Source organism: Pan paniscus, chromosome 21 (assembly GCF_029289425.2).
Source record: "Pan paniscus chromosome 21, NHGRI_mPanPan1-v2.0_pri, whole genome shotgun sequence".
Classification (NCBI taxonomy): Eukaryota; Metazoa; Chordata; class Mammalia; order Primates; family Hominidae; genus Pan; species Pan paniscus.
This window is the reverse complement of record NC_073270.2, coordinates 61,983,861-61,996,030: the sequence shown is the minus strand read 5'-3', so window position 1 is coordinate 61,996,030 and position 12,170 is coordinate 61,983,861. Positions and strand designations below refer to the sequence as shown.

Genomic DNA, 12,170 nt, shown 5'->3' with positions numbered 1-12,170 from the left:
ATGGTGTGCTTTTACTTCCAACAATTAAGCATTTTCAAACATGACTGTCCTGCCTCTTAAAACATCTGGTGAGTTCCCACTTGAGAATCTGAGAAAGTGGTCGTGGAGGAGACAGTGGCACCCCAGCGTTCAGGGTTGTTCACTAGGGAAACGGATGCTTTAGGAACTTACCTCTTTGATGCACTCCCCAGGGCTACTCACAGACTTTGGAAAATTTATAGCAAGTTAAATAATTAATTGTGCCTTTTGATTTTTATAACATCTCTCTGGAAACTCTGCTGGGAACATCTGGACCTGTGTGTGGTAGAAACATGCATCAAGTTCTCTCTGCATGGCAACACATGGCTCCCAAGTCATTGGGTCCCAGTTCAAAGGTTCCTGTGTCATCATGAGAGGGGCTAGGACACTGGTTGGATTTGGGGGTGGGGGCTGGCCAGCCTGAATCTCCCTATCTCTACTTGCTGGCCGAGTTCCTATAGACAAGCTCCTTAACCTCTCTGAGTTTCACATGGCTCATCTGCAAAATCAGGATAACCATGGTATCTACCTGGTAGGGTTATCACAAGGAGCAAATGCCTGTAAAGTGCTTAGCACAGTCCCTGGCATGGGGTCAGCATTCTAGGCAGAAGAGTACTTTTACTTTGCAGAATGCTCATTTGAAAATCCTCTATGCCCTTGCTCTTTAAGATGGGGACCCCCAACCAGCAGCCACGTCCCCGAGGAGCTTGTCAGAGTTAAAAATGCAGACTCTTAGTCCCTACCTTGGACCTGCTGAATCAGATTCTGCACTTGCACAGGATCCCAGGTGATGCTCGTGGGCCTTCCAGTTTGGAAGTGCCCCTGCAAGCTAAAACATACAGGGAGGAGAGGGGGACCAGTTTTGATGATGAAAACCTGCTGGCAGCAGTATATTGGTGCAAAAGGACATCAGCCCCAGGATGCAGAATATACCATGACCCTAACTAGGTGGGTGTTCCTGGACAACCATATCACCCCTCCAAGGCTAAATTTCTTCATTTGTAAAATGACTCACCTATTTTAGAGGTTTGCTAACGGGATAAAATGAAATAGTGTGAAAACTGATATAAGAGTGAAAAGTAAGTTATTTTTATCTTGTTTACATAGAAAAAAGACATAATCCCTATAGCTATTCATATCACTTTCAAGTAATTAGATTCCCCATTCTCTACATTTACCCACTGAGCAGCCATGGAAAGTCCTGTAATTTAGTGTCTTGATTAAAATAATGGAGAATGACAGTGGGCCGGGAACCACAAACCTGGTATTTTTGGAAACTAAATGGGAGAGTTTTGTAGTTTGGCTAAAAGGCATTGCCCTAGAAAAGACTAGCACTGTGATCAATGGAGCTGTTTATGCCACTTACAAAGTCATCATTGAATTGCAGTGAAACATACCATGGCCGTGTGCAGGAGTCACCAGAATGATTCCAGGGTGTATTTCAATGTAACACAAGTTTAGCAGCCATAAAAGCTTTTTATTATTTCCAAACATCATAATCAAAGCAAGAAAGGAATGGTTTTGCTTATATTAGCAGAAAATCTTCAAGTATTAAAGAACCCCAGTATATGCTAGTGCAAGATAAACACACAATTGCACCCCAAGACACAGCTTAATATAAGAATTTGTGACAGGGGGAGATGTGGGGACAGCCAGAAAGCACAAATTGAAGTTATCTTGGGCAGAAAAGGATCTGACAATGCGAGCACTAGTCAGCCAATCTCACCCTTTGCTCCCAGGAATGAATTCCTGTACTTGATAAGATATAGACATTGATAACAGGGTCACTCAACTTTAACACAATGCCAAGCAAAAAGGGAAAAGAACAAAAAAACGTTCTCTTTCATAGATAATATTGAAGAAGTCCTGTGATAGAGATGCAATTACTATAAGCAAAAACAAGGGCTCCCAAGAAAGTCACACAGTGGTTCTACAGTTTCTCAAACTATCTTAAGCTACAGTAAAGCAATTTCTTGTGATACACACACACACACACACACACACACACACACACACACACACGTATATACATGTACCCCAACCCATGATTTCCCTTCTTGTTTTAAAGGCTAAAAGTAAATGATAGAAAAAAAGAAGTTATTTTAAAAAGATTAATCTATACCTTAAAATAGCAAGGTATCAAAATACATGTACACAAGTATATTCTGATTGTCCAAAGCACTTTCTCTCTTTCGTTAGAGTTTTGAAGGTTGTCTTAGACTTAATCCATAAAAACAAAACAACAACACACACCAACACAACAACAGAAAAATAGAAGTGGGTTACATCCTCATGCTACCTTTGGGGGTGGGGACAACTGAAGGGATATGGGGGTAAGAAAAGGGGAAAACGGCATAGCATTGCTCCTTTCACAAAGAGACAACTGTCTAACTGTAAATAGAATAATAGAGTAGAACTCAGTCTCCTACGGAGTTAGAAGTGCAAAGCTATCTCTCCGTGTAGCTGGCAGCAGGAGGTCGTAGCTGTAACCGGTTTGCTTGCAAGAGATCTGAACCACCCTTATTGTTCATGAGAATCCTTCAGTCTGGTCTGGCCTGGAGCATGAAGACGTGGGTGTGGAGCAGATGAGCAGACAGGCGTCGCACACCCTGGGTGTTTGGAAATGAGTGCAGAGAGCATGCAGAGAAGCCTTCGCTGATTTCTCCCAGTGACTATTTGGGAAATCAGAGTTTGTGACTTACCCATCTTGGAATCCTTTCAGAGAATCTGTTGTTCACCAATTTTCCCCTTTAAAAGGCTTTGTAAACTTAAAAACAAACGACAAGTACAATCATGGCTGTTAACACATTTTTATATTTTCTAAGTATATATATTTTTCTTTCTAAACACCTCAGGTGGATGGAGGGTCAAAAGTGACCCGACTGATGATCATTTCCATGGCCCTGCATCCTATCCCAAGTTCATGCCGTTGCAGCCACAGAGAATCTCCTTAAAGGTGTTGCGCAATTCCAGGCTCCGGAAAGCGTAGATGAGTGGGTCGATGACGGAGTTGCACATGATGAGGACCAGGTAGGTGTTGAAGTGGGCAGTGTAGCAGATGCAGTAGGGGTTGGTGGGGCAGGTGATGATGAGGACCAGGTGGAGGAAGAAGGGAGCCCAGCAGAAGATGAACACGCCCAGGAGAATGGTGATGGTGACTGCCCCCTTCATGCATGAGTGTTGCTGTGGGGCCACCCCGTCGGCAGGTGGCAGTGCTGCTATGCGCTTGACGTGCAGCCGCGCAAAGAGGAACATGTGCACGTAGAGGGTGCCCATGAGGAGCATCATGGCGAAGAACATGGTGATGAGGCACACAATGACCATTTTGCTCTCCGAGTAGACGATGAACACCACGCCACAGACGCCGCAGCAGACCCAGATGGCCACGATCAAGGTGAGGGCCTTCCTCACGGTCATGATGCTGTGGTAGCGGAGCGCGTAAAAGATGGTGACGTACCTGTCGACGGCGATGGCCAGGAGGTTGCAGATGGAGGCCACCAGGGAGATGCAGATCATGGAGTCGAAGATGTTGTCCATGTGCTGGATAAACTGGTCCTCGAAGGTCAGGTAGTCGCTGTGGACGATGGCGATCATGATGGTCTCCAGGGCATTGGACACACTTACCAGCATGTCGGCCACCGCCAGGCTGCAGAGAAAGAAGTACATCGGGGAGTGCAGGTTGCCGTTCCTGACCACGGCCAGGATAACCAGGATGTTTTCCAGCAGACTGACGATGCCCAGGGCCAGGAAAACCTCGGGCTTGATGAAGACCTGCTCACAGAAGGCGCTGCTGCTCTGGTTGCTGAAGAAAGGGGCTTGGAGGTGCTCTGAGCCATTAGGCAGTGTTGGCTGAACAGAGGGCAGGCAGCACGAAGCATTCATTGCTGTCAGAAGGGCTGATCCGAGCTGGGGCTCCAGCAGGGTCCGTAGGAAGCTGCTGCTGCTCACAGGAAAGACAAAATCTCCCTCCAGATACTTCTTTTGGATGCTCATTCAATCTGGACTTAGAGTTTATTCTCCTCTAGAATAAAAGGATGGGGAGGGTAGAGAGACAGATAGTGAGAGAGGGTGGAGGAAGAGACAGAGAGAGAGAGAGAGACATACACACAGAGAGAAAGCGAAGGGGGAAGAGAGAGAGAGAGAGAGAGTAGCTAGTTAGTAGCTAGCATACAAGTTCGTAGCTTGGAGACATAGGGAGAACTTTGCTGTTCCAGGAGGAGCAGTTTTTATCTTGTTTACATAGAAAAAATACACCATAGGGTCTCTTACCAGCTGTCTTCCTTCTGTCTCCCTCTCACCCCTCCGTTTGTCTCTCCTCACTTCCCCACCTGGGAACAGAAAACCTGCCACCGGCTGCAACAGTTACAGTTCTTTTCATGGCAAAACAGGGGATGTGTTACTTGTCGCTAGAAGTGAAGGGAGAACACTCAGGTTTTTCATATTGGCCAAGGGCAAACAACTCCTACTTAATCTTCAGCGCAGCAGAATGACCACTGAGCATCGGGCACCTCTCTGACTGACAGCAGGTACCTGGCCCTGAGGATTCTGCAGGGAGATTAAGAAGCAGACTAGTGCCCTCTGCAGGCCGCACGGCTGTCTGCTTGCTGGCTTGGCTTAGCCCTTTGCGTTTGTCATAGAAACTGCCACAGGCATCCACTCATCTGTTCATTTGTTTGTTTATTTGTTAGTTCATTCATTTGTTGTTGTTGTTTAGCAAATATTTACTGAGCGCCTACTATGTGTCAGGTCTCTGCTGAGTGCAGGAAATACAGTGGTGAGCAAGACAACAGCCACTGTCTCAGGCTTCCCCGAACTCAGAGTCTGGGGTGGAAGAAGAGGAATCAATAAATGCTTGAATCAGGAAAGTCCAGGAAACCAGGGATGCAAAGAGGAAGAGCCCTAACCTGGACTGTCAAAGTTCCTGGAGGAAGGAGCACCTATGCTTTGACTTCAAGGAGGAAGAGGACATATCCAGTTTGGGGTGGGTGGTGGGGTGGGGGCTGGAGCTGGAGGAGGTGGAAGAGGACTCCAGGCAGAGGGAATCACACGTCTGCAGCCTGGAGGCAGAGAGCACCCTGGCCATAGGAGTCATCACAGATTGTGGATGTGGAGATCCCATTTGACCCGCGGAGTCAGAATCACCCAGGTGTAAGACCTGAACAAGTGTGTTTGCAATTTTTGACAGGTGAGCTGGGGCATAGTCACAGTAGAGCTCCACTGAAAAAGAATCTTGGGCTTTTGAAAGTGCTGAAAGTAGTCTGCTCTGGTCAGAGCATGGAAATAGGAGACACAATCTGAGAAATGAGGCTGCACAGTTTCTTAAAAAGTTGAGAGGTGCCTGAATCCTGAAGGACAGCCTCAGCCAGATGTGGGAATTTGGACAGTACCTTGACAGCAATGGGGACTGTGGAAGAAACATAGGTAGGGCAGGAATGAGATGGGGTCTGCATTTTAGAAATATTCCTGGTTGCAGAGTGGAGAATGAATTAGACAGAATGAGCATGTAGGCCAGGGAGTCCGGGGCAGAGGGTGTTGCAAAGACCCAGGGTGAGATGATGGTGGCCTGGAGCAAGGGAGTGGCCATGGGGACTTGGAAGACTTGGAGGGTGGTCAGAGAGATTCAGGAGGTTGGATAATGCAGCTTCAGAACTGATGGGTTATGGGATCATGGGAGAGGGAGCAGTCAGAAACACTTGTACTTCTTTCTTACATAATGGGGAGGATGGAGATGTTTTAAGCTGGAAAATGTGAAAGTCAGAAGTTAGCAGGTGGCCTACTAATGTAGTGTCGTTCTTGGAAGTATGGTTTAACACTTGGTCCATGTTAGATCTGATTCCCCATGTAGATCATATGAATTCAGAAAACACTGAGTCTTCTCATCCCTACACACACACACACACACACACACACACACACACACACACATTCTAGGTGAATTAATGATCCATCTGTCCATGTAACTATGTATGTGTGTGTAGGTGTGAGAAATATTAAAAATATGCATATGGAAATAGAAGAAAACTTAGGATCCTTGGGGTGGAAAGATCTTAAGCAAGATGAGCAATCCAAAATTTAGTATGGAAAAACACCCTGAACTAAGTTAAAAGGAAAACAGAGTGAAAATATTTGCTATAGGTAAAGTTACTATCTCTTACATACAAAGACTACTTTCACATTAATTAGAAAAAGATAAATTACCCCTAAGAAAATTGGGCAAAGGATATAAATAATAATTTACTGAAGAGAAGATGCAAATGGTTAATAAACATGAAAAGATGTGAAGCCATCTAGGAAGTTGGGGAAATGCCAGTCAAAATGAGATTTTAATATCATTTTCCCAGCTAGATTGACAAGAGATAAAAAGATGCAAAATTCAGGTAAGAATATTGGGAGGACACTCTCTTGCATTTCTAGTGTTTGTGAATAGTTTCACCATTTGGCAGTTCTTACTAAAATAAAAAAAGCATGTTGGTATGAGTTTCTGTCTATGAACTGAGGGGCATGAGAAATACTTTTGTTTATTTGCTTTTTTAAAAAAATATTTTGTCAAGAGCATGAGTTTAAGTTGCCCTGAATATACATTTCCACTTCTGTTTATTTTCAACAGAACGACTTAATTTCTGATGCCAAGCCACCATTCTTCTAGGTTGGAAAAAAACACATTCTTAATCCTTTTGGGAACTTCTCTTACCCTCAGGGTCACATCCAGTCTGTGGTTTCAAGGGCATGAGTCATACATGTAAAGCTAGACTATAAGGCAGGGACCATTCGTTATCTACTAGGTCTTTTCCTGCTCTGTGCTTGGCACGTGCTGAGCACTGACCACCTTTTCCTGCTTTCATTCTCTGGTCGTGTGCATCCTTCAAAGAGAGCAGCTGGGACCTTGTACTTAAAACCTGTGTCCTCAGAGGTATCATCATCACTCATGAGTGTTTATTTGGTCTTCTCCAAACACTACTTCCCACTTTCCTGGGGGAGTTGCACAGATGCAGCATTACGTTTTAACTGAATCTTGCATGAATGAATTGGCTTTATTAATAACAATTGCAGGACATGACAGTCTCTGTCAGTGTTTTACCGTATGTTGTTGGCATATGTGGGGGTGTCTGTTTTGAATCAGTTATAATAAATGTAACAAGGAGATTCTTATTCTAGGAGATAATCAACCCAGGTGGTCTCTTTGCCTGAAAAGCTCTTCCTCAATTTTATGCCTGGTATACCCTACTTATTCTTCAAGATCCAGCTTAAATGTCAACTATTTTTTACAGCTTTTCTTAAATTTCATACACTAATTTACCACCCTTTCTCCTTGCTGACAAGCTGACAGGGTTCAGTACTCCTTCCCCACTCTCAAAAGCACAAGCAACAAGAGAAAAAAAAGTGGGCCAGGTGCGGTGGCTCATGCCTGTAATCCTAGCACTTTGGGAGGCTGAGGCAGGTGGATCACCTGAGGTCAGGAGTTTAAGACCAGCCTGGCCAACATGGCAAAACCCTGTCTCCTCTACTAATAATACAAAAATTAGCCAGGTGTGGTGGTGCACGCCTATAATCCCAGCTACTCGAGTGGCTGAGACAAGAGAATTGCTTGAACCCAGGAATCAGAGGTTGTAGTGAGCTAAGATTGCACCACTGCACTCCAGCCTGGGCAACAGAGTGAGCAAGACACTGTCTCAAAAAAAAAAAAAAAAAAAAAAAAGTGAATTGGACTTCCTCAAAATTAACAACTTTTGTGTTTTAAAAGATGCCACAAAAATGAGAAGACAACACAAAGAATGGGAGAAAGTAATTACAAATCAGATATCTGATAAGGGACATGTATCTGGAATACATAGAGAACATTTACAATTTAATATTGTAACAAAAAGACTTATTGCCCAATTTAATGATTGGAAGCAAAGGATTTGAATAGACATTTCACTGAGGAAGATATCACATGTCCAACAAGCACATGAAAAAAGACTCAATATGATTAGTCATTAGTGAAAATACTAAAATACACCAAAAAACCATTGAATTGTCCACTTTAGGTGAATTGTGTGGTATATTGACGCTATCTCAACAAAGCTGTTTTAAAAATGACATGCAGAATATTGCATAATTAGAGGTCACATCCATGCCACAAAAAGGGGGACAGTTTGGCCAGCAGTCATGTTAGAACACAATGATTAGATTTTTATTATAAATATGAACTTTTCATGAGGGGCAGATGCTGCTGATGCCTGTGTCCCTGCACCCAGCTTACCTCTGATTTCAGCAGCCGTTTGCTGGACAGCTCCCCCAGTTCCGCGGGAGCTCGGATTCAACTTACACTGCCAGGGTGCCACTTTAAGGGTGACGAACACATTCTGCCCCAGAGTCTTCCCTGGTGTGTGTGTGTGTGGCATTCCTCATCTGACAAAGTTCAACCTGGAAATGAGGGGGGAGTAAATGCCCCCAGGGGCAACGCTCAACTAATGAGGGCCAGAGGCAATGGATACATTCTTCAGCTCCCCCATCCTGCAGGTGGGCAATGGCAGATGCTGTGTATGCTTCCCAGATATCCCCTGAACCTCCATCACCTACTGCAACATGCTTGATAATGTGTCTTATAATTGGCTTTTGCTCCGTATCCATCTCATTCTCTCTAAGCCCTCAGACCTGTTTCCCAGGATCACCTCTCAAATAAATTACATGCTCCCAAGTCTCTGTCACAAGTTCAGCTTTAGGGGAATAAGGTGCAAATTAAGGACTACAGAAGACCTCCTGTGCACCAGGCTTCTTTGGCATACTCTTTCCCTTGCGTGATTACTTACTCCTAGAAGGCAGGGCTGTGGGTTGTCCACACAATACCTATTCTCTTCTTCCTCACCAATGGACTCCTGCTTTACTGGGGCAACAGCATGTCCAGCTGCAATACTAATGTGCCAGCCTCCCTTGAAGACCAGGTAGCTACATGATCCAATACTTGACAGTGATGTAAGGGAAGTCTTCTATGGAAGTTCCAGGGAGGCAATTCAAGTAACCCAGCCAGCAAACTTCAACCGGCACAAACTCTTCTGCTCTTGACTGTTTCTCCTTTTTAATGCCTGGAATGATGATGTAAAGGCTGGAGCTCTATTCCTGATTTTATAAGTGTGAAGACAAGGGCCTGATCCTATGAATGTGGAGCCCAAACCTGAAAGACTTCTGAATCTCAGATGACTTTAGAGAGAGGTAGTCCCAGCCCTGAATTGCTTACCTTTAGGTTTCAAGTTGTATCACAGAAAAATAATCCTTTATTTCTTTAAGCTCTCATTATGTGGGATTTTCTGTTTCATGCAGCTGAACTCAACTTCTGGCAGAAGGCCATCTTTAGCTCTGATTTCTGTCAGAAATATATCAAGTGCTTAATACGTGTCTGAAAGGAAGAAGCCTTTAGCTTTCTCTGTTTTGGTTTCAGACAATCTTAATTATGTAAAACCCCAGTAGACTCTACTAGTTAGACAGAAAAGGAAGCGACTTCATTTCCTCAACTTTGTAATTATATCTATAATTATTTTGGCTATTAGACTGTATAATGCTTATGGGCAGAAACTGACTTGTTCATCTTTATATGCCAGCACCTAGCACAATACTTCTATATTCTTAAAGGAGATGCAGTAGGCAGCTTCAAAGTACTATTGCAGTACTGCCGTTATGGAAAATGGGAAGTTTCTTTAAAAGTTAAACATAAATTTACCATATGATCTAGCAATTTCTCCCCTAAATGTCTACCCTAGAAGAAACATATGTCCACACAAAGACTTGAAAGTGAATATTTATAGAAGCATTATTCATAATTGCTAAAAATGCAAACAACTTAATGTCCATCAGATGATGACTAGACAGACAAAATATAGTATATCCATACAATAAATTACTATTAAGCAATAAAAAGGAATACAAAATTGGTACATGTGCCATATGAATGAGCCTCAAAAGCATGACATAGGTGGAAGAAGTCAGACATAAAAGACAACATACAGTATGCCACTACTTCTTTTTTTTTTTTTTTTTTTTTTTTTTTTTTTTTTTTTTGAGACGGAGTCTCGCTCTGTCGCCCAGGCTGGAGTGCAGTGGCGCGATCTCGGCTCACTGCAAGCTCCGCCTCCCGGGTTCACGCCATTCTCCTGCCTCAGCCTCCCGAGTAGCTGGGACTACAGGCGCCCGCTACCACGCCCGGCTAATTTTTTGTATTTTTAGTAGAGACGGGGTTTCACCGTGTTAGCCAGGATGGTCTCGATCTCCTGACCTCGTGATCCGCCCGCCTCGGCCTCCCAAAGTGCTGGGATTACAGGCGTGAGCCACCGCGCCCGGCCAGTATGCCACTACTTCTAAAAAATATCCAGAGAAGACAAATCTATGGGGACAAGCAGATTAGTAGTGGCCTGGGATTAGAGGTGGAAATGGGATTAACTATAAACAGGCATTAGGGATTTTATTGGGATGATGAAAATGTTAGAAAACTGGATAATGGTGATGTTGCACAACTCAGCAAGTTTACTAAAAATCACTCATTTGTATCCTAAAAATGGGTAAAGTCTATGGTATGCAAATATACCCGTAATAAAGTCGTTAAAACAAGTAACTGTGATTGTATTCCTTGTGTCTTTAACATATTATAGTCACATAAAGAATGAATAATGAATATGCTAAATAGATTGATTTAGCCATTCCACAATGTATATGTATATCAACACATGTTATATACCATAAATATAAGCAATTTTCACTTGTCAGTTAAAAGTAAGAAAAAAATGAAAAAAAAAAAAGAATCGCCAATGATGTATCCTTTCACAATGTTGACTAGAATGACATCCTTTCTGAAAGCACATAAAATTAACGCTTGTGAAACATACAGTATGTGCAGCCCATTTCCAACCTCCAGGCCCTTCTCTGATTCCCTGGAAGTTCTAAGAACCCATCCAAAGCTAATGACTCTGGTGAGCTCTAGGTTGTGCAGCTCATGATTGAACATCCTCTCAGCTTCCAGTCATCATTAATTGTTCCTTTAATCTGGACTGACATTTTATTCTCATAGTCACCAGCTTTGACTTTATTCCCTTTTATTATTATTATTATTATACTTTAAGTTCTAGGGTACATGTGCACAACGTGCAGGTTTGTTACATATGTATACATGTGCCATGTTGGTGTGCTGCACTCAGTAACTCGTCATTTATATTAAGTATATCTCCTAATGCTATCCCTCCCATGACAGGCCCCAGTGTGTGATGTTCCCCACCCTGTGTCCAAGTGTTCTCATTATTCAGTTGCCACCTATGAGTGAGAACCTGCGGTATTTGGTTTCCTATTCTTGCAATAGTTTGCTCAGAATGCTGGTTTCCAGCTTCATCCATGTCCCTACAAAGGACATGAACTCATCCTTTTTTATGGCTGCATAGTATTCCATGGTGTATATGTGCCACATTTTCTGAATCCAGTCTATCATTGATGGACATTTGGGTTGGTTCCAAGTCTTTGCTATTGTGAATAGTGCTGCAATAAACATACGTGTGCATGTGTCTTTATAGTAGCACGATTTAGAATCCTTTGGGTATATACCCAGTAATGGGATGGCTGGGTCAAATGGTATTTCTAGTTCCAGATTCTTGAGGAATCGTCACACTGTCTTCCACAATGGTTGAACCAGTTTACAGTCCCACCAACAGTGTAAAAGTGTTCCTATTTCTCCACATCTTCTCCAGCACCTGTTGTTTCCTGACTTTTTAATGATTGCCATTCTAACTGGTGGGAGATGGTATCTCATTATGGTTTTGATTTGCATTTCTCTGATGGCCAGTAATGATGAGCATTTTGTAACATGTCTGTTGGCTGCATAAATATCTTCTTTTGAGAAGTGTCTGTTCATATCCTTTGCCCACTTGTTGATGGGGTTGTTTGATTTTTTTCTTGTAAATTTGTTTAAGTTCTTTGTAGATTCTGGATATTAGCCCTTTGTCAGATGGGTAGATTGCAAAAATTTTCTCCCATTTTGTAGGTTGCCTGTTCACTCTGATGGTAGTTTCTTTTGCTGTGCAGAAGCTCTTTAGTTTAATTAGATCCCATTTGTCAATTTTGGCTTTTGTTGCCATTGCTTTTGGTGTTTTGGAGGACATGAAGTCTTTGCCCATGCCTATGTCCTGAATGGTATT

The 12,170-nt window shown here is 43.1% G+C and overlaps 1 protein-coding gene across 1 annotated transcript; it reads right to left on the bottom strand.

The window, feature by feature from the left end:
- Window positions 1-1,536: 1,536 nt before the first annotated feature.
- On the bottom strand, window positions 1,537-4,397 carry MC3R (melanocortin 3 receptor). The gene is made up of 2 exons (XM_034947207.2): window positions 4,288-4,397; window positions 1,537-4,039 (listed from the first exon to the last, which is right to left on the bottom strand). The coding sequence occupies exon 2, from the start codon at window positions 4,009-4,011 to the stop codon at window positions 2,929-2,931; it is 1,083 nt and encodes a 360-aa protein (XP_034803098.1). The 5' UTR covers window positions 4,012-4,039; window positions 4,288-4,397; the 3' UTR covers window positions 1,537-2,928.
- Window positions 4,398-12,170: the final 7,773 nt, after the last annotated feature.

What these genes read in the sequence shown, in the direction of transcription:
- MC3R (XM_034947207.2), bottom strand. Translation starts at nt 4,011, where the DNA reads ATGAGCATCCAAAAGAAGTATCTGGAGGGAGATTTTGTCTTTCCTGTG.